Source organism: Centrocercus urophasianus, unplaced genomic scaffold, assembly GCF_019232065.1.
Source record: "Centrocercus urophasianus isolate 14NV4802_14NV808 unplaced genomic scaffold, USGS_Curo_1.0 seq_24, whole genome shotgun sequence".
Taxonomy (NCBI): domain Eukaryota; kingdom Metazoa; phylum Chordata; class Aves; order Galliformes; family Phasianidae; genus Centrocercus; species Centrocercus urophasianus.
This window is the reverse complement of record NW_024884800.1, coordinates 1,364,939-1,386,154: the sequence shown is the minus strand read 5'-3', so window position 1 is coordinate 1,386,154 and position 21,216 is coordinate 1,364,939. Positions and strand designations below refer to the sequence as shown.

The 21,216-nt window shown below is 50.8% G+C and overlaps 2 protein-coding genes and 1 long non-coding RNA gene across 3 annotated transcripts; 1 reads left to right on the top strand and 2 right to left on the bottom strand.

Moving 5' to 3' along the window:
• Window positions 1-4,221: 4,221 nt before the first annotated feature.
• On the bottom strand, window positions 4,222-8,812 carry LOC122163637 (putative P2Y purinoceptor 10). Its single transcript, XM_042825013.1, has 2 exons — window positions 8,451-8,812; window positions 4,222-6,121 (listed from the first exon to the last, which is right to left on the bottom strand). Exon 2 carries the CDS (start codon window positions 6,069-6,071, stop codon window positions 4,956-4,958), a length of 1,116 nt encoding a protein of 371 aa, XP_042680947.1. The 5' UTR covers window positions 6,072-6,121; window positions 8,451-8,812; the 3' UTR covers window positions 4,222-4,955.
• Window positions 8,813-11,175: 2,363 nt separating this feature from the next.
• LOC122163644 (putative P2Y purinoceptor 10) lies at window positions 11,176-18,473 on the bottom strand. The gene is made up of 2 exons (XM_042825023.1): window positions 18,390-18,473; window positions 11,176-13,758 (listed from the first exon to the last, which is right to left on the bottom strand). Exon 2 carries the CDS (start codon window positions 13,754-13,756, stop codon window positions 12,734-12,736), a length of 1,023 nt encoding a protein of 340 aa, XP_042680957.1. The 5' UTR covers window positions 13,757-13,758; window positions 18,390-18,473; the 3' UTR covers window positions 11,176-12,733.
• On the top strand, window positions 17,295-19,802 carry LOC122163663. The gene is made up of 3 exons (XR_006170018.1): window positions 17,295-17,530; window positions 18,359-18,513; window positions 19,557-19,802. It is a non-coding gene; the product is annotated as an uncharacterized LOC122163663 (long non-coding RNA).
• The last annotated feature ends 1,414 nt before the right edge of the window (window positions 19,803-21,216 follow it).

Below are 21,216 nucleotides of genomic sequence, written 5' to 3'. Positions count from 1 at the left end.
CTGCTGCCTGTGGTGTCAGGGCAGAGCCCAGCATGGTAAGTGGTTGTCTTTTTTTTTCTTTTTCCTTTTCCCCCCCATTTATTTATGTATGTGGTCAAGTGCTCTACGGAAGCGCTGCTGCTTTTGGTGGGTTTTGGAAGCAGCAAGGGCACAGGGCTAATGGGGCTGAGAGCTGTGTTCTCTCGTCTTTTCATGTTGAATATGAGGAAAAATTTGCTCTTAGAAAGAGCAGTGATACGCAGGCTGCCCAGGGAGCAGTGGGGTCGCCATCCCTGAGGTTCCCCAGAGCCATGGGGATGTGGCAATGAAGGACATGGTGATGGCATGGTGGCGTGTGCTGGAATTGAGTTGGGGATCCTAGTAGTCTTTTCCTGATTTTGCTGAGATGATTTTGCTCTTTTTTCCTTCTCTACCACAAGAATGTGGGTTGGGGCTGCTCTCCCTGTGCCACCCTGCTCACCACCGCCCAGCACAAACCTGCCCTGTAGGGATGAGTGTTCACACACTTTCATTACAAAATGTAGAAGCATTTGCTCACTTCTGTGTTTCTTTAAGCATTCTTTCCTCCTGTTGAAGGCAAATACAGAAATGGAAGATCTGAGGGGTGATGTGGAAAAATGAACATGTGCCTTAATTGACATCTCCTTGGATGTGGATGCACTGGAGTCAATGGGATAGGCTTCACCAGGCGAGGGCTTTCCTCTGTAGTGCTTCATGATGTCATATTAGTGAGCAGTTGTAGCAGTTATCTCTTGGGAAGGCGTGGGTGCCCCATCCCTGAGGTGCCCATAGCCACGGATGGGCCCTGTGCAGCCTGAGCTGGGGGGCACCCAGCTCACAGAGCAGAGCTTAGGGCTGGGTGTGTTTGAAGGTCCCTTCCAAGCCAGTCATTCTGTGATTCTATGACCCCAAGAAGGACTGAGGATTGTTGAAGGGTTGAGGACTGACACTTCAGTTCATTTTGGTGGACACAGGGACACGCTCTGGTCGTTGTGGTGGCACAGCCCCGTGCAGGGCTTGCATCTCCCAAAGCACATGGGCACTTGGCTGCTTGAACAGCTATGTCCTAATATAAAGAGCTCACAGGCATTGCTTTTGAAGCCTGATGATTACTTAATGCACGATAATTAATCTTCTGTGGGAGCTGTCAGCACTGTGGTGTGTTCACCGCAGCGCTGTCCCTTGGGCTGAGGGTTGGATCAATCTGCTGCTGCTTTTGGAATCAAAGCATTTGGGGTTGGGTTTTGCTGCTTTTGTGGCCCTGGGGACCCTGGGGAGCTGCTCCTTTGGTCTTGTAGGTCCCACAACGTTTCCATCATTGCTTTTAGCGGTGAGAAACGTCCCTGAGTGCACTGCGCCTCCTGGCAGCTGCCTGTGCTCTCTGCAGGGTGCTTTGAGCCGAGCGATTGCAAGAAAACCCTTTTCTTCCATCCTTCCTAAAACTATGTAATGTAAGATCTGGCAGTCCCCAGGCTCCTCAGCCCAGGGGCTTGCTGAATGACCCCCCCAAAACTTGTCCCGTTTTGGGCAGTGTGGGAAGCAGCCTGCAACCGTGTTCACGGCTGCCTGTTCTGCTCTGCAGCTCAGGGTGCTTCACTCCCCCATCCTGTGGGTTTGGGTGCTGCTTTCAAGCCCAGCCAAGTGACGGGAATGGGGGCAGCACCAAAAAAACCTCATACCTGACCAGCGCCTGGGATCCGAAAATCGTATTTTTGTTTCCTGCTCAGCTGTGCGATGGATGCTTTGCTTTATACTTTCATTTCCGCAGAAGCCAGCTCATTTATAAGAAGGCATGACCCGAGTTTGGGCAGCACTTACTGTACAGATAAGGTTTTTATTTCAAAGCCACCTTTGGGAGCATAACCATATCCTGTTTTGGTAGTGCCCCATGGCCCTGCAGCAGCCTTCCTCTCCATTTCAGAAGCTGAAAGTAGGGCTTGCAGTTGGGGTGGCTGCACATCTTCCCATCCTGGGCAGGTGCTAATGAGCTGGTTTGCTAATGAGCTGGTTTGCTTGGTGCCAACTTAGCAAGGAGGAGCCCAGGAAGGGCACACAGATGTGTGCAAGAGGAGCTGGAGCTGCTCTCACCGTCCCATGGCCAAAAATTCTGCCTGGGAATGAAGTTTTTCCCTCTCTGCTTATCTAGGAGAAGTATGGTTTAAGAAAAAAAAAGAAAAGGTAAAAATCCCCTATAGGTTGGCATAGCAGTTACTGCTGGGAAAGTCTCCCTATGTGTAGTGAGGACTGGGCTGTGTTGGGTCATGGCAGTGACCCTCATTGTGAGGGGTGTCCCAGCACAATTGTGAGCATCAGTGGAATTTTCTGCAATTTTGCTGTGCTGTGAGCAGGGATCTGTGGCTGCACTGCATTGCTCTGCTCCCTCTGCTGTGTGCTGTGTGCCATGGGTTGCTCAACCGGTGCCACCACGGTACACATCCCTGCCCTGGGCTTTGCAGGGTGGTGGCTGTGCCCATGAAGCAAAACTTGGCCATGGATCGGATGAAATCACGCCTGTCTGGAAAACCTCTCCTCATCTCAGTTTGGTTTAAAGCAACAAAATCTACTGCCTGTACTTGTGGGTCACACCAGCACTCCAGCCCTGTCTGTGTGTTTGTTCCCATGCCAGCTGCAGCGCTCCCCAGGCTCGCTCCTGGCTGGGGGGGTGCAAGCTCTGCTCCTGCTTAGTGCTTCTGCAGAGGCCAAAAAGCGTTGTGGGGCTGGGCTGGAAGCGTGCAGCCATGGAGGCAGGAAAAGGTATTTTTAGCAGACAAAAGCAGCCGTTCTTCCCTTCCTGCAGCGCCCTTGGAAGTATTGTGTGCAAGAGGCATCGCCCTGGCAGTCCTTGTTTAAGGGCTGCAGAATGTTGGGTGTATAATTAATGGCACGCGGGTGGGATAACTCATTGTCTTTGTGTAGCACAGCTAATTGCATGTGGGATCTCGGGATGCAGTGCCAAATGCAGGGAGATCAGTTTTGCTGCTCACCCACGTGGTGCTGTCAGTCTGAGCCCTTACCCCCTGCTCTCCTTTCTCTCCAACCTTCAGCTTTTCCTGTGCTCCTGCAAAGCAAACTGTCAGAGCAGCCACCGTGGGAAGGGAATCTCCTCAGGTTTGGTTAAAACCCAACAAATCCTCTTCTGCCAGAGCAGAACCGGTAGCAGCAACAAGAAAAGCTTTCACTTAGGCTGAGTGAAGTACAAGAGCAAAGTCCCCCCTCCCATCGTCTCTCTGCTCAGGAAATTAGCATAGCTCTTTCTCTAGTACCACCAGCAGCACAATCATTGCAGTCCCATGCACGTAGCCTCCAAAGGGTTTCTTGCTGCTGAATTTCTCTGTGAGCCGCGGTGAAGGCAGGGCTGCCCCCCAGAGCAACTGCTGCTCTCTGCATGTGACAGACTGCTGCCAGTTTAGTTTTGCTTTCTTTCTCCTGTTTTCTTTGGGAAGGAAGTGGTGAGTTCACAGTAGTGATGGAGCAGCTGTGGCCAGGTTTGCCTTCAACCAGGGCCAAGAGCGCTCACTGGGGTCCACCTGATGGTCCACCCCAACGTGCACGCATCTTCAGCCCTAAAAATCCTTTTTCCCTCTCCAAACAAGCAGGCAGAACCCTTTGTTTTGTTGTTCTTGGGGGTTCTGGTGAGGGATTTGGGCAAGTGGGGGCAGTGTGCACTGGGGGGCAATGTGTGCGTGCTGCCTGCCCTCAGTGTGCAGTGCACAGCAAAGAGTTTCTCCACGTTCTGCCTGTCCCTCTGCTGTGCTCCAGCTACAGAGAAACACCGCCTGCTTGTGCTCTGCCAGAAGTGTCGTGCAGGCTGGAAATGTGCATCCAATTATCAATCAGCCTGTTTTTTATCAAAAAAAAGCCCCAACCCTCTGCCTACATCGACTTAAGTAATTCTCCAAGTGTTTTTAGCACCGCTGTTGCCAGTGCTTTGATCCGAGAGGGCAAAGCTCCAACCCATGCACTGCCCATGGGGCTTTTTGGAGCTTTCAGTAGCACAAGTGGGCCCAGAAGTGGGATGGGCACCCCTGGAGCTTGTGCTGTGGGAGCAGAGCTGATGTATGGCTAGCTGCTAAATAGTAGGAGTGAATGCAGCTGCCGAGAAGAGCACGGAATGGAAATGCTGCCTGAGCGTGGTGCTTGGGACTCTTTGGAGGAGGCTATCCATCTATGCAACCACAAGATTATTTGCAAGTGGCAGCCTTTAAAATAATACCCACTTGAGAACTTGTTGAGAACATTTTATTTCCCCCCGAGTTTGAAGTCCATAGGATGCACTCAGGTTGGGTTTGTAAACGTTTCTTGGTCCCCAGTGAAGGCTGGGACCATTTTTGGGTTATGAAGCAGAACCAAGGGGCTGCACAGCATCTCCATCAATGAGCGGAGGCTTGAGCAAAGTGCTGGGTAGCACAGGCCCCTTGTGATGACAGGAGGAATGGCACTGCCAGCCCCTCGTCCTCCCACTGCAGCCCTGAGGTCCTGACCTGCCTGGGTTCTGCCCAGATTATGGGTTTTCTCATTGGAGAGAAAGATTTACAGGTTTGCTTTACATGCAGATCACTGAGTGTCCTGATCCCAGTGTGTGGAGAGCCAGGCTGCAGCAGGAGGACTTCTGTAGCTGATAAATAGGTAAGACACTGAAACAACAACAATGGCAGGGGAGGAAGGCCCTCACAGTCCAGCACAGGAGAAACACCAACATTGGTGGTGGCTGTGATATTTTAGTTGTGATGTGAAGGAAAAATGCTGTAAGGCAAACAGTTCCCAGCAGCAGCATCAAGCCTTCCTTGATCAGAATGTCCTCCCAGGTCTGATCCCCACACCTGCTGCATACAAGGGTAAGTCAACACGGACTAACACGTATTTGGAGACCAACATGTATTAATGCGCACTCGGAGACGTAACACAGTCTTCACTCAAGCAATGGGAATGCCAAGGAGGAGAAGGCAGCCTCATTTTCAAGAGATGGACTCCAAGAGGAGCTCGTCAGGCTGCATCGGGGGGATTTCCATGTTGTTTATCCTTCCAAAGAACTTGGGGAGGGACCAAAACTGAAACCTGGGCAGGTTTCTCCGCTTGGTGCGGATGTCGTGGCCGGCGTCACTCGTGGTGAGGCTGCGTCGGCTGCGTGTGAGGCGAGTCCGTAGGGCAGCACAGCCGTGCCGGAGCAGCTGGTCCTGGAACTCGGAGGTCATGAAGTAGTAGAGGACCGGATCCAGGCAGCAGTTGAGGCTGGCAAGGCAGAGGGAGATGGGGTGGAAGCGGAGCGTGTTGCTGTGCACAGTGCAGTCCTTGATGATGTTCTCGATCACCAACATGAAGAAGGGGAAGTTGATGTGGTAGGGGGTGAAGCAGATGAAGAAGACGGCAGCACACATCAGCACCATCCTTAGTGCTTTCTGCTTCTCACTGGCGCTCTGCAGCTGCGTCCCTCCCTCCTGCAGCGACTGCCGCATCTTCCAGGTGCACCACGCGATGATGCCGAAGGGGATGATGAACCCAAAGAGCTCTGCCACCGTCACCAAAGTGATGGAGGCTCCTGGCGTCAGCTGTTTGACGGCCAGGTCGGAGAAGCAGGTGGTGGTGCTGTTGGATAGGGCTGGGCTCCTGACGATGGGCAGAGGCAGGCAGGCGGCGCCCACAAAGAGCCAGACGGCCGCGCTGAGCCCCACGTCATAGCGGCGCTTCCAGGCCGTGGCCTTGAAGGGGTGCAGGAGGAAGAAGTACCGCTGGATGCTGATGCAGGTGAGGAAGCAGATGCTGGCGTACATGTTGAGGTACTTCAGGTAGAAGCACAGCTGGCAGAGGAAGGTCCCAAAGGGCCACGTATGGTTGCTGTAGTAATACATCCGCAGCGGCAGCGACAGGACGTGCGCCAGGTCGGCCACGGCCAGGTTGATCATGAAGATGACAGCCTTGCTCTTCTTGCTGATGAAGCGGCACAGCACCCAGAGGGCAGCGCTGTTGGCCAGCAGGCCGGGGATGAAGATGATGGTGTAGGTGGCTGCGTACAGCGTGTTCTGGAAGGACATCTGGGGCTGGCTGCAGTTCCCCGAGGAAGCGTTGCTCTCCATCGCAGCCCAGACTCTTCACTCACCAGTGGGTTCAGGCGGATGGAGGCTTCCTGCAAGGAGCAAATACAGATGGTGTATAATAATCCTGTGATTCTATGGTTGGAAAAGACCACCAAGATCATCGAGTCCAAGCCTTGAACTCTCACTGCAATGCCCCCTAAACCATGTCCCCCTGTACTGCCAAAAACCTCACGGTGTTTCCCCATGTTGAATAATGCACTTCAGGCCATGGTGACCCTGGGCATCCCGGAAGATTTTATCTGCAAAACTACAGCTGTGTTTTGTGTCCGCCAGCCCAGTATCACAGTGACGTTGCCCTAAGTGCCGTATCATTAATTGCCATTGCTAATACCTAAGCACATCTTCATCTTTCCAGTCTTTTTCCAGAACCACTTCTACTGCACTGAGCTTTCTGTCCAACTGTGACCAAATTGCTGCTCTCTGGTACACCTACAAGTGATTTCCACGACGCTACGAATAAAGAGGGGCTATGAGTGGGCCGTTATGGCTCAGCACAGAGGTTCGGTGCAAACCAGGAGCATGGCAATAAGCAGCACCCATGAACGATGCTCAGCAGAGCAGTGACTGGCCAGGGAGGTGCAGACAGATCCATCAGAGCTCTGGCTCCAGACTCAGAGCTGGGTTATAAGCTAATAGCCAACCTAACACACGCCAGCCCCTCTGCTGGTCCTGCTAATTCAATTTGGGTCCTCGTGGTGCACTGTGCAGGCATCGTGTTATGGCAACAGGAGTGATCCTCCAGCAGCAGGACACGCAGGAAGATGAATGCATCTGTCTCCTAGTGAGCAGAGTTTCTTTCTGTCCCTTTGCCTGTTTCTCCTCCCAGCACAGGGGTGTTAGCAGTTCATGCTGGGGGCTGGCGTGCCTCTCTGTGCACGAGGATGCTGTGGAGAGGATGCTCTATATGTACACAGGATGCTTTCTCTGTACAGATATAAAGGATGATAGAAACACATAGAGGAGATAGATAGGACACTATTTATACATAGGATGCTACATATGTATCCTATGTGTCAGAGGGGTTTCCCTGTCCCTGCAGCCCACGTCCTAAGGGCTGTGGCCATGCGGAGCCTCGCCACCTTCTTTCTCCATTTGTTGGCTTTGTTTGCAGCCCAGCAGTGTGCCTTTCTTAGCTGGGGCATCACCTGGATGTGCAGTTTTGGTTTGGCAGTTCTCATTACACCTGGTGAGACCAGGGGGAGCTCCCTGCTGCCAGCAGCATGGGGTCCTGCTGAAGCTCAACACAGCTCCTTCTGACAGCACCGGATTTTCATTTATTACAGAGCAGGGCTGCTGCTGTGCTTTGGCAGGGCTTTGCCTGCAATTCCTTCATTGTTTTGATATTTCTTTTTCTTATTGCTACTGGTGTAAAAAGTAATGCCCTCTCTCCACTCTGATTTACATGCAGACAGGAGCCGGGTGGGCTTTTACCCATGGCAAAGCTGAGATTTATCCAGCTGCAAGCCAAACTTCATGCCTGTCCTAGTGGGTTTACAGCTGGAAATGCAGAGGGGAGAGAGGGCAGAGCCATCAGCTGTGAGCACCAGCTAACTGTGCTTCATCAGGGCACTAAGGTTGCAATCACAGCACCATGGAGCTTTTTGGAGCATGTGAGCAGTGTCTTCTTCTGGACATGTACGTGGCTGTCGGTATTGGAAATCGCCTGGCTGCTCTGAATCACTGCCTGCCCCACCCAGCCCTGCATTTCTGTGGTACAGCTTTTAGTGCTCCCAGATCCACTTTCAAATTCGCCCTCATCCTTTCCATGGGTTTGTTGGGCAGACGGAGCCGTGCTGGAGTCTGGCTGCAGTGGGATGGGATGGGATCGGGTGGGATGGAGTGGGGTGGGATGGGACAAGATGGGATGGGACAGCAGAGCTGCCGCCCTCCAGTCCTGTTCATTGCTGGGATGCTGGAGGGAGAAGCAGCTGAGTAAAGAAAACGTTAAGAAAAAGAAGAATCCCCACACTTTTGGCTTGAAGTAAGCCACTGATTTCAAGTAACAGAGGCTTTTTAGAAGCTGTGTTTCAAGCAGTAGTTTTGTTTGTTTAATCCAAGCACTGATGGGAAATGCATAAACAGATCCGGTCGGTTCTAGCAGCTCCTGCCCATAACAAAGCTGAAGTTCTTTACTGTAGGAGGCAATGCTTGCTGCAAGCTGCCTCCAGCTCGTGTGCACAGCGCTCTGCTCTCCCTCCCAGCCAGCGGCACAGAAATACGCAGCCACAGTCACTGCCAGGATATAAAACCAAATATACAACAGAAAATCAAAACCCACCGCAGTAGAGTTGCTCGGAACCGCCACAGCTTCTATCTACTGGGGAAAAAAAAAACCCCACGCAGCAGCAATGGGCTTACCTCCCCACAGCTCCCATCCTGCACGGGGCTGGCATCCATGCTAGGCTGCAGGAGCAGTGAGCCCTCGGCTTTGCTTTGCCACGGCTCCTTGCAGCGCTCCCGGCTGCAGCGGCTTCCCTCCAAACTCCCACATGTTTTTGGAGCGCTGGAAAGAATCCTGCCAGCATCTGCAGCCCGGCACAGCGGCTGCAGAACAGGAAATCCTGGATTTTGTTTCCCTCCAGCGCACAAAATGTGTTCAGTGAATGACGCGAGAACAGCTGGAAGGGCGGTGGTGTCACTGCGACCAATGCCACGGGATGGAGCTCGGATGCACTCTTCTTTCTGCTCAAAGTTGCATGGTGAATGTGAGATTTCTCAGCCCACTTCTCTTTTTCCCTGCTTTCATACGAAAAAGGCAAACCAATCTCTGGATCAATAGAAAGTTATTGGAAGGCAGTGATTTCCTTGCATTCTCTTGGAATTTTTGTTCACTTCAGATGATGAACCCTACAGGCTAACGCTAACAGGGCTTTGGAATTCATTTCTTAAATATGTGATGGTTTAAGATTGAAATTTTCCCCAAGCAGTACTTTTTTACAAAAACAGAATGTCCATCATTCCCAATTTCTTTCCACTTTTCACATCCTTGAATTCCTTCTCCGTATCTATATATGTGTATCCATATAAACACATACATAATTTTATTTCCCCTACTGCTGAGAATGACCTTCTTCTTTCTCAGCTGAGCATTGTCAAATCTACACATCACATGACTTCTTCTCAACTTCCTCCTTCTCAGTGCTGCATTTTCTGGCCCTGGGGATGGTAAAGCTGAACTGGATGCTGCCACATTTCCCTTCTGTCTTGCACTTAATGTGCAGTCATAAATAAGGGCTCTTCGATGATCTTTGTATGTCCTTTCAGTCTATCTCATCCCACCCTACCCTACCCCATCCCATCCTACCTTACCCCATCCCTTCTCCTACCCTACCCTACCCTGCCCCATCCCATTTCATCCTATCCTCCTCTGTTCTGCATTTATTTTCTTTAACAGTCCTATGACCCTGCAAAATGAGCAAGAACACAACTGTGGAAGAGAAGCGAAAGAGGTAACACCAAGTGCAGTGCAAGTCCCCAGCCCCACGGCTGGAACCAACCCTGCAGTGTGATTTGGAAGGTGAAAGAGCTGCTCATCATTCATCTTTTCTCCCCATGAATCATTTTCAGCAGCTGACGGCAATCCCTGGGAGAAATAACTGTGTGCAATTGTTTGCAAAGAGCTCAGATTTGTACAGAGGGGGTTGGATTGTGCCAGAGCATCTCTCTGCAGAGGTTAAAGGTTGATCCTGAAGCAATGTGATGTTTTATCAGGATATCCTGTGAGGATGTCCTCCTTCTGAGGCTGGGGCGCACATCCAGCCTGCTCCCATCCACTTCAGCCCCATTTCTGGAGCTGCCTGTATGGACTAGCTGCTCACTGAACTCCCCCTCATAGCCCCACTGAGCCCTTCCCTGCTGCTCAGCACTCCAGCAGGAGACGCAGCACGTGCATTCTGCACTCTGCACGTTTGTATTTTTAAAAGCAGAAGACAAGAAGGAACTCCTTAATATCTGTGTGAGGCTTTATCTGAGCCTCCCGCGGAAGGTCTGCTCTGCATTCAGACTGGTATCCTGTGGGCTGGAGGCCAAGGGCAGATCACTCACACCTCTGTGAGTGCTCGGCACAGGGACATGTCTGACAGGATGCACCTGAAGGATGTCTGACAAACAGTGCTTGGAGGAGCTGCTCTCCTTTGCACAAAGCCCCAGGCAGGGACTCACCAGGCTGGCAGTGTGTGGCACTGGGGCTGGGCTGGTCCCCACGGCACATGGGTCTCTATGAGAGCAGTGGTAGGAAGATTGGAGTTGGTCATTGCCAACCTATTCAGATTAAGCTCTTGTGTAAAGCACAAACCAGGTATTTTTTAGTGGAAATGCACAAGCCGTGTGCCCAGGTACTCACAGAATCCTGCAGCTGGCACCAGGAACCTGCAGGAAGGCAAGAAACCCCACGGACTGTAACCCCACTCCTGTTCCTGTCCAATAGAGGAGGATCCTTCCCCACGCAGGAGAGGAACCTCTCAGCTCTGACATCAGTCAGCATGAGGAACCATTTGCTGGCCCTTCAAAAGACATATTTCTTTTGCTAATGGCACCAGCACAGGAGACAGTCGAGGAGGAACAATGTGAAGTGATGCTTCCTATGGACAAAATAATAAACACATTGTATGGCAATGGGAAATGGAGTGAATTGCAGGAAGTGGGGCTGGCACATCTGCAGCTCCATATCCCCTCCATGGGGGCAGCTGGGTCTGCTGGGGGCCTGTTCTGCTGCTGAGTGTTTGGCTTGGACTAAAACCTTGGGAGTTCTTGTATGGAATTGCAGAGGGCAGGCTGTTGGTCTCTGATGTGCAACAGATCAGACAAGCTGGTTAAGTGGCATCTGGGAGAGCTCAGAGGTGAGCAAGGCAGGGGGATGGGGTGACAGCAGGAGATGAGGTGCTGGGGATGCCCTCATGGGGATGGGAATATTATCCCTTCTGGAGGCCCATCCCACACCTTTCCGTAGACTGGAGAGGAATCTTAAAGAACAAGAAAAGTCAGCAGCCACCAATGCACTTGATAATGACCTCTGATCCACGTGAAGGAGGAACTGACCCCATTCTGTCCTGCAGGTGCAAGGGACCACTAGGAAACTCAGCTTACACTTGCAAAAATGCGTTTATTTCTGAAGCATCAGTTTTTGGAAAGTACAACATAGGATGAGCTACACACTTGCCATAACACTGACTTCAGCTTGTTCTCACCTGATAAACAGAGAATTGTAAACACAGCCAACAGCTCCCAGTTCTTACTACAAAGCTACAGAAGCTGCAGTAACACAATGTGAATGCTACTCTGTCTGGGTGAGCATCTTTTGGCATCCTCACTTATCTGCTTGTAAGATTAAGTTCGTAATACTGTTGTTCATAAAGAGAGAACTATGGCAGCTAATTGGGCTCAATCAACAGCTGGTCACTGCTTTTGAGAAGAGCTCCAGTGTAATGGTTTTCCATACCTGGATGTTAAATTGCCCCCACTTTGTTGTAAAACAGTCAAGTAAAAAACTGTAATATGCAGAAAAATGTTGGGTAAGAGAAAAAGTAATTAAGAGGAATTGTGTGGTTGAAGCATAGCCAGCAAGTGTTTCTGGTATTTTATCTGCTTTGTAGCAACATGAGATGGTGCCACTGAATGCATTTGTTTTGGAAAGACACGGGTTTCAGAGGGAGTAAATCAGTGTTTCTGATCAGCAAAAGAGTCCTCAGTTATCACAGGGAAACCGTTGTTACACACAGGGGCAGAATTTGGCCTAGAGTTTGTCACATCTTAGAGAAACCAGCGAGGGAAGGACACCTTTCTTCTCTAGTGCATGTGCCCCTGAACCCCTAAGGAAGGACCTCACGGTGTGCTCTCAGCACTAGGCTGAAGGAGCCGTGCACATAATGGGGATGAGGACCTGTGTGGTGCCACTGGGGTCACCCAACCTGGCAGCACTGATGCTGGGCCCCCACTGCTGGCAGTGGTGTTTCTTGGAGTGTGAAGGGGACATGGAGAGAGGAAAGGTCCTGCTGTGCAGAATGCGAGCAACCTCACAGCACTGGCTGCAGCGTAAGGCACAGGATGCATCCACAGGTAAGGAGCATACATGGAGCAGGGTGAGAAGAAGGAGGTGATGAAAAGAGCAGAAAGAAATGAAGCAGTGGTAAGTGCAATGACCAGAGCAATGCTCTGAGAGCTGGGGCAGGCAGCAGCAAGGTGGGGCTCTGTGCTGGAGCAAGCTCACACATCTGTGTCCCTGAGCATGGACAGCAAAACTGCTGCTTGCTATTCCTGGCCACTTCACATGCAGTGTGCAGAGAAAGCACTTCAGCAGATTCCAGTGTATGGATGAATAATCATCTTTGGCTTGAACAAAGAACCTCTGGAGTTGGAGAAATGGAAAGAGGAGTTCCTAGGATGTTTGCACCATTTCCCATCAAAGGCTTTGGGGATTTTCCACTCCGGCTGGGTCAGGAGTGGGCATCACAGCGGTAGGTGCAGTCAATGTCTGTGTGTCACTCCAACACATTAATCACAAAGTTTTATCTTATGTGTATCGAAAGATTTCCACTGCTACAAATCTCCCCTGAACAATCGAGGGGTCTTCTGTAATGGAGTTGGTAGTCGAACAATCCTGGATTTCAGATGAAATATCTTAACTCTCTTCAGCTGGCTTTATTTCATTCCTTAACTGACGATGCACTCTCTTTGCTCATGAGCCGACTCCTGATGGCCATACTGCTGTGCCTGGAGATCTGGTCCTGAAACTCTGAGGTCATAAAGAAATAGAGGATCGGATCCAAGCAGCAGTCCAGACTTGCCAGAGTTAAGCAGAAGGGCTGGGTGTGCAGCGTGATCCTGCGCAGGAGGCAATCTGTAATAACGTTCTCTTTCACCATCATGTAGAAGAAGAAATTGATGTGATACGGTGCAAAACACACAAAGAACACGATGGCACAGGTGGATACCATCCTCGAAGCTTTCCGCCCCTCGCTGTTGTTCTGCAGCGGTATCCGGAAGCCCCGAAGGGAGACCTTTGTTTTCCAGGTACAGAACACGATGACGATGAGGGGCCCAATGAAGCCGAAGAGCTCCGCGGTGGCCGTCATCGCCACGGTGCCCACTTTGCTCTCGATCTGCCGCACCTCCAGGTCTGCAAAGCAGGTTTTGGAGTTGTTCTGCAGGCGGAAGCTGCGCATGATGGGGAACGGGGAGCAGGCGGCGCCCACAAAGAGCCAGACGGCCGCGCTGATGGCGATGTCGTAGCGGCGCTTCCAGTCCTTGGCCTTGAAGGGCTGGTATAGGAAGAAGTACCGCTGGATGCTGATGCAGGTGAGGAAGCAGATGCTGGCGTACATGTTGAGGTACTTCAGGTAGAAGCACAGCAGGCAGAGGAATCTCCCAAAAGGCCACGTGCGGTTGATGTAATAGTAAATCCGCAGCGGCAGCGACAGGACGTGCGCCAGGTCGGCCACGGCCAGGTTGATCATGAAGATGATGGCTTTGTTCTTCTTGCTGATGAAGCGGCACAGCACCCAGAGGGCAGCGCTGTTGGCCAGCAGGCCGGGGATGAAGATGATGGTGTAGGTGGCTGCGTACAGCGTGGATTTGTACGTTACGTTGGGATCGGAGCAGGTCCAGTTGCTGTGCGTCATGATGGGACTGCTGGGAGCATTTGGCACAGGAGGGGGAGTGCAGGTCATTCCTGGGGAGAGAAAAAGCAGTGGTTGTAAAGGCAGAGGCACTGCGAGAGTTGTCTGTATTCACATTTCCTATCTGACAACACTGAGGCTCAGAAGGTCCCCTGTGTAGAATATGCTGCTACCTTCTTCAAATCTGCCCCCTCTTGTTATTACTGCAGAGGAGATAGGACTGCCTCCGCAGCATCAGTCCCCTTGCTGTGCTTTCCAGTTTCCATAAGCATAGGAGAAACTATGCCACGCTGCTCATGGAGGAGCAGAAGGAGCTTCTCATCCCGGCAGCTCTAACCCATCTGTGACAGGGGGAATACACAGGAGGAAGGTGTGTGTATGGGAACTGTTGAGTCCTGATCTGAACCACTGAGCACCTGAGGAAAAGACCTGGTCAGCCCTAAGAGCACAGGTGAAAGCAATTCACCTGTGCAACCAGAAGGGGTGGAGCCTGGCTGCACCTCTCTTAGCCCTCATTTAAGGGCTGAATGTCATGGGGGAAGGGTCTCTGGTTGGAGATCCCTCTTGTCTGGAGTTTTCCCTGTGAGCCTAAGTTTTCAGAGATGGGTGAGCACTTTTTCTCTGTAGCATCTTTCTATTGCACTGGTTTCCTTGTGGTTGCATCTCCTGTAACATCATTCCATTGCCTTCGCCTTTCTGATTGTTATAGTGTGCCATAGCCTGACTTCTACAAGCAAGCAACCACATAGCCCAGTGACCAAAATGTGGATGCCAACAACTGGATTATACCTGTGGTTAAGTTACAGGAGCTTGGTTTTATGGGGTATTTCCCCACAGGATTCTAATTCTTAGTATAGTGATTCCCTTCCGTGTCTAAAGCTACAGTTAACACTGAATGTTGGCTTCCTGTTTCACAGGGCGCTGCAGATACTGCTCCCCTGGTTCTGACTCATTTCCTGACAGCAAAACTTGCATGGGGCATTTGCCAGAGAAAGAAGTGTCTCTGTAGGTAGATACTAGTAACTCATCCCCTGGTACTAAGGGTTCTTTTCTTTGTGCTGCAAACAAAAAGAGATTAGAGCTCTCAAGTGACAAAGAGCACAATTGGTGTTGGTTTTCTTCATTTTGCTAATTGGGGCTGCAGGTGGCCCCAGCCCTGGGCCACTAAGTGTCTGCACCTACAGGCTTTATTAACAGGAGCTGCAGACAACTCTGCTTCTCTTTTTAACTTCTGTTTCATTTTCTTATGGTTTGCAAAAGGCAGGGTTATCTCCTGCCACGTGCTTGGGTTTAGCAACTGAACTACATCCTTCAGCTGCACCTAATAGCGAAGAAATGCTGTAGCTGGGAGGGCACTGCCCAACTCCTCCTTCACTGGGACAGCACGATAACACTGAGGTGTCCCAGGCCGGGTCCATCTGCAGCCCCAGCTGGACACGTGCTGCTCCCTCGTCACCCTCCAGGTGAGCTCCCACTTTGCCAAGAAGCCATTGAGCATCACTGCACCATGCTAAGGTCAGCCTGACTGCCCCATGCTCTGACAAAACACAACGCCACGTGGCCACTGACACCACAGAGGATTGGGTGCATTTGCAAAATGTTCCATTTTGAGAACATGCTGCTATTCAAATGCTGCCCAACGGACCTGGGATGTTCAGAGGGGCTGAGGTCAGATGAGTCACAGCAATCAGTTTGCATGTCAGAGTTCCAAGGTGCAGTTAGACTTATTTACATTTCATGTGACAGCTCAGAACCAGGCCGCAACAGCAACGTTCAGAGTAATCAGGCTCAGGCTGCTGACTCAAAGTAGCCACCAAACAGAGATATTTAGGGTAAATGTGCATGTCCGGGATGTATATCTGCTGCAACATGAGATGATGCACATGCTTGGTCTCACATCTCAGCCTTCGTGCTCTGATAGCAGCAAGCTGTGTCCAGACACCAGATGGGCACCAGTGGGCTGCAGCAGCCTGAGCCCATGGTGGAGCCCCTTACATGGAGAGATCCCCTGGGCTTTGTCCTCATCTGATAATTGTCCACAAGGTGTCAGAGTTCATCAAAACTTCTCTTCTTTGCCCAGTTGAAGGCAGTTTTCTAAACCCATAGGGCAGATGGAGGGGCAGAGGTGATGGTGTGGCCACATCCTCATGACTTTGTGTTGCTATCTTCCAGGATGATCCCAAAAAGAGGAATGCTGACATTAGGGGAAAAAATGCTCTGTGAATTGATACTCCTGTCCTTGGTGTTTACCTGGAGACAGCGGAGGTCAGGAGCTTCAGCCCTCAGAGCCACAGGCTGCAGAACCCCGTCCGTGAAGGGGCAGATGTCCCAGTTCCATTACCTGAGCAAATGTAAGGATATGACTGGTGGACAGGGAGTGCATGGGGCAGCACTGGGACCACGGGGTGAGGGACTCGACTGGCCTCAGGGCTGGGCATGTGTGAGAACATGGACTGAGTGGGGTGACCCTGTTGGGTGCAGCAGCGTTAATGCCATCAATGCGCATATGGGGGATTGCTGCTCACTGGCACGTGGTGGGCGCTGAGAATGAGATTTGCTACAAAGTCATTAACATCCCTTCAACTAAATTGTACAGGAGGCAATTTAGCAGTGGCTGTGAGTGATTAACCTGATCTCAAGGCTCTTGGGAAAGGAAAGGAACTTTGCTGCTCCCTAACTCAAATGCAGCCCTCTTTTCCTTGACGTGGAAACCTGTCCTTAGGCTTTGCCAGGAGGCACATCAAGTAAGAGTGGACTTTCTATGGCAATTCCTGTGGGATCTGCTCTGCAGAGCCTGCGTTTCTGAGGCTGTTACAACAAGGAAAGAATGAAGCATGCATATAATTTTTTGTAGAGGGGCAATTTGGAAGCACAACATGGCATTTACAGCTGCACTGCCCCCTTCCTCCCACTTGCTCAGACTGGGGGTAACTCCTTCCATCCCTCTCACCTTCCTCCCTGAGGACAAACACAACACACACAGATGCCCCTGGCTGTCTGCAATCGGACTTCCTATCTGCAAAGCTGTTCAGACAGCATTTGCTGTGTGAAGAATCAGCAAAGGCTGAAGTCCTTGAGCTGATTTTATCAGCACTTGTCTCCATGTGTCAGAACATGTCAGAACATGTTTTTTGTTGGTCCCTCACACCACACTGAGGGAAGACAGCTCCTACTATGCAGTTTAAAAATAAAAGAAAAAAGAAAATTGGTAGTAGATCTATGCAGTGTTATCCGAGTCCTGCTTTGTATGCTTCACGCAGAGTCTGTATTTCTGAGGCTATTGCAACAGGGAAAGAATGAAGCATGCACATAATTACTCGTAGCAGGATAATTTGGAAACACAACATGGCACTTCCAGGAAAAAGAGGTTCATCTCCATGCAGCACGGCGTCCTGCTGGCTGGCTGCCTGCAGCAGGTCGATCTGATCACAGCACACATTCTTCTGCCTTCTTTTCAGGGCTGAGTATCTCACACTTTCGCACTCACGCTTCAGTCTGAAACCTCTGCACTCAAGTGGAAAGTCCTACAGTTACAGGTACTTTTTTTTTTTTTTTTTTTCTGTTTTTCAACAAAGAAAATTGGAGCGGATCTGGGCTGTGAAGATTTTGGTTTGCGTTCTGCTCTCATTCCTACTCCCACAGCTGGCTTGGGCAGCACAGCCCCACGGTGCAGTGCCATTCCCAGTGCTGGAGGTGTGGGCATATCAGTGGTCCCACCGCTCACACCAAGGCTGAGCTGGGAGCTGGAACCCTGCCTGGAGCAGCTCTCTCCTTCTGCACCACCTGCTGCCCCAGTGCTGCTGTCCTCCCTGACACAGGTCTGCGGTAAGCCCAGTTTGACACTGACTCACACTCCATGCTTTGATTTGCTTTTCCCTTTTGATTTGCTTTAAGAAATTTCAGGTTTAGGGTCCACCCAACGTGGATCTCATCCATCACTGCCAAACTGCCCCTGGGCTGTGCTGTCGAGCTCCTCCTGAGCACAGGTGAATGCCATCCCATTGCTCCTCTGACAAAATATGGCTTAAAAGCACCAGTGAATGAAGTTAGCTAAGTTTTAGCCGGTGGCTGCAGTTGAAACTTGAAATTTCAGCTCTGAGCCTCAGCACCCTTGAGGGCAAAGCCACATCCACGCAGCCCGCTTGCACGTCACGTTGTGTCCCCAACCTCCAGCAGTGATGTCCCGCCATTGTGATTCAGGCAAAGAGCAGCATGGGTGCCACATGGGCAGCATGAGATTATTATTCCTTTAGCGGCAACATAAATTGCTGTTAGAAAAAAAAAAAAAGAAAAAAAAAAAGAGAACCCAAACAGATCTGCTGCAGTTCCCCTTGCCGCCGAGTGCCGTTTTAAAGTAAAAGATCTTCTTGGAGAAATCAGGTAAAGGAAGCAAGGGCCCAGCAGTGGATCCTGTGGAGCACCGGGAGCTGCCCACGCTGAACCTTTGCCTGCTCTGGTGGCAGCAATTTCATGCAGCTGCTGTTGTGCCTCCTGCACGCACTCGTGCAGAGGATTGGGGCACTCAGAGGGCTGCTGTGCCGAGAGCCAGGGCTTCCCAAACCCCCCTCCCTGCATGAGCTGAGCCCAGGGAAAAAGCCTGGGAGGGCAACGCCATCACAGGAGACCCTAAAATCTTGTTAATGCTTGTTCTAGATCACAAAGAAAGAGCGTAAAACAGCCTTACCTCGTCAGGCAGTGACCCAGCCGGCTCAGTGCTGCAGGCAGGAGGAAGTGCGCCGGCTGCAGCACCGCACCAGCCTTGTTTACAGCAGCATGGCAACCTGCGTGACATCACGGCCTGCCCGAAGGTGATGCTTTGATGCGTGCCTGTGGTGTGTGGCTCCGCTTTGGGGGACTCAAATTCCCAGCCCTGCAGAGCTGAGTCCTGGATGGGTGTATGCAATGTTGTCCCCTCATCTGTGCCCTCATCTTTGGGGTTTTGGCACCAGGGTGGCTTGGATCCTTGTGATGCTGCAGAATGTCCTGAGCAGAGCAGCCCTGCCACCATGCCTTCCCTCCAAGCATAGCGCTAAGCTGACCATGGACATGACCCCAAGGTTCCTGCAATCAGCTCTGCCCTCACCTCCCAACCAAGGGGCTCAGTCACAGCCCACGGCTGCTCCATCTCACCCACTCTTGTCCCCAGCAGAGCCCAGATTCCCAATAGCTTTTTATAGAGCTCTCTTGAGCCTTGCTTGACGTTTCTCTTGCTCTTAACAAGCAGACTGCTCAGACTAGAGGTACTGAAGCTGCTGCCAGCAATGTTGAGTGGTTGCACTACTTAAAGTGTTTCCAGCAGTGGGGTGAAATCTCACCTCACCTTTACTCTGGGGGTTAAGTGGGGCTCAGCCCTCCGGTTCTCTGATCCACTGAGTTTTAAGAGCGTGCAGAGAAACGCTGCTGTGCCCATGCCCTGATGGGGGACAGTGGGCATGAAAACTAATGGGATGGAAAACGAATGGCTCTAATTCAGGCATTTATGGCCCACAATGAACATGACTTAGAATGCCCCGCTGTGCTTTATGGGCTGCCCTGCTTCCATGAATTGTCAAAGGAGCTTGCTAGAAGTCTGGAGATTGTCAGATGTTTATTTTAAAATCATTTACAGGGGCTTGATGAAAAGCAATATTGAGCTGTTGGCCAATACTGCTGCGTTTATCAGTGCATCCTGTTTAGCTGGTTTGTAAGCTGTTGTGGCAGCTGGAATTTATCCAGTCGCAGTTGTCTGTTCCATGTGGGCACCACTCAGTGCTGCAGCTCAGCAAGGCAGAGCCTGACTGGGGAAAGGACCTCAGGGAGCAGTGATGGACCTGAGCAACATTTGGAAAACAACCCTTGTCCCCCCCGACAGGTGGGATATCTGCATGAGCCTCCATCTGCAGCCCTTTCATCCTCGCTCAGCTCATAGACCTGACAATTTGGAGCCAAAGCCACGCTCTTTGGGCAAAGGAGAGATGGAGTTGACTGGAACACGTGTTGGTACATGGAACACATTGCCCACCTCAAAAAGTGAGCTCTAACAAAAGGAAAAATTGTAGAAGTGCCCTGCATGTGTGTGAACAGCTCTACTTGCACAAGAGGCTTGGAACAGCTCAGCAACTTGCACACAAACGGTTCTGTGTTCAGTGCAGGTGATTGTACACAAAGCACAGCAACAGCACGGCAGTTCTGACAGCACCACCCACGGCACCTGCAGAACTGCTCTGCTGAAGTTCTTCACGCTGAAGCTGACCCAGCTGCAAAGTGGGGATGGCTTTCAGCTGTCCCAAACAGAAGGATGTTTGTTGTCTGGGCTTTTGTAAGAGCTGGCTGAAATAATACAGTCAAAACCCTTTTGGGTGATCACTCCAATTCTGTGCTACTGCTCCTAAGGGAGCTCAGTGCTAGGACAGGGCAGTGGTGTGAACCTGGAGGACAGAGATCTTGCTTGCCTGTGCTGCGTGTCAGTTTCCTATGCATGTTATCATGCAGGCAGGGAGCGAGGAAGAGGGTTTTTTGCTGATAAACCCAAATATACTCTAGGGATTTTGCAGACAGTTGTACTGGTTACAGAGGTGCTTTCCCCATAGATTTGCCCTCATTATATAGGTAACACTTCAGTTTGATTACCATGCTGGGAATTGCTCCTGTTGTGGTTTGGCTCACCAGAAACTTTTGCTTCCAGGATGACCTGGAGGAAAGGAGAGCTGTGCTCCTGCAAAATGCCACGGGCAACAAAGGGGGAGTTGGAACCCAGGGCAGGACACACATAATGCAGGGAGATCTGCAGCACCGCTCACCTTGCTGTCCTCTGCCTCAGCAGTGAGAAGGATCCCCTGGGCTCTGTGCAGCCACCAGCACTGCCTGGGGTTGGGAAGCTGTGGGGATTCAATTGTTATTGTTATAATAATATTATTCAATGTGTTATATAAAAATAATACATAAGGCTTTTAATATCTATATATTACATATGATACGTGCAGCACATAGCAGGTAACACACATATGTTATATACCACATTATTATATTTATGCATGCATCATCCTTGCATGTTATAATCATTTATTTATAGGACTGCAAACCAGGAAGTGAAAAGCAGATGTGGATGTTGAAGGGCATGAATGCGTTATTTATTCTAAACCCCTTTCTATCAGATAACAGAAAGAGGAAAGCTGACAAGCATTTCAAAATGCGCTGCTTCCAGCTCTCCCCCCTCCAGTGATGGGAATCATTCCTGCCTTGGAGGACTACAATTAAAACAGCCATAGGGGAAAGGTAACAAGTGGGTGTCCTGGGAGAAATAATTCTGGAGTACCTGGTGGTATTTTTGTGTTTTGGAGCTGTGAACCCTTGGCAGCACAGCCCAGGCTTTATGCACCCCAGCTGAATGCTTGGCCCCAAAACTGATTGACAGTTTTTCCCCCAGAAAAATGCTGCTGCCAATGCAGCCACAGGCAGTCATCCAATGGAGAGGTTGTTTTCTCATCTTTGCTGTTTGCTTCTAAAGTTCTCTTCTTTCAGCAGAAACTAGG

What these genes read in the sequence shown, in the direction of transcription:
- LOC122163637 (XM_042825013.1), bottom strand. Translation starts at nt 6,071, where the DNA reads ATGGAGAGCAACGCTTCCTCGGGGAACTGCAGCCAGCCCCAGATGTCC.
- LOC122163644 (XM_042825023.1), bottom strand. Translation starts at nt 13,756, where the DNA reads ATGACCTGCACTCCCCCTCCTGTGCCAAATGCTCCCAGCAGTCCCATC.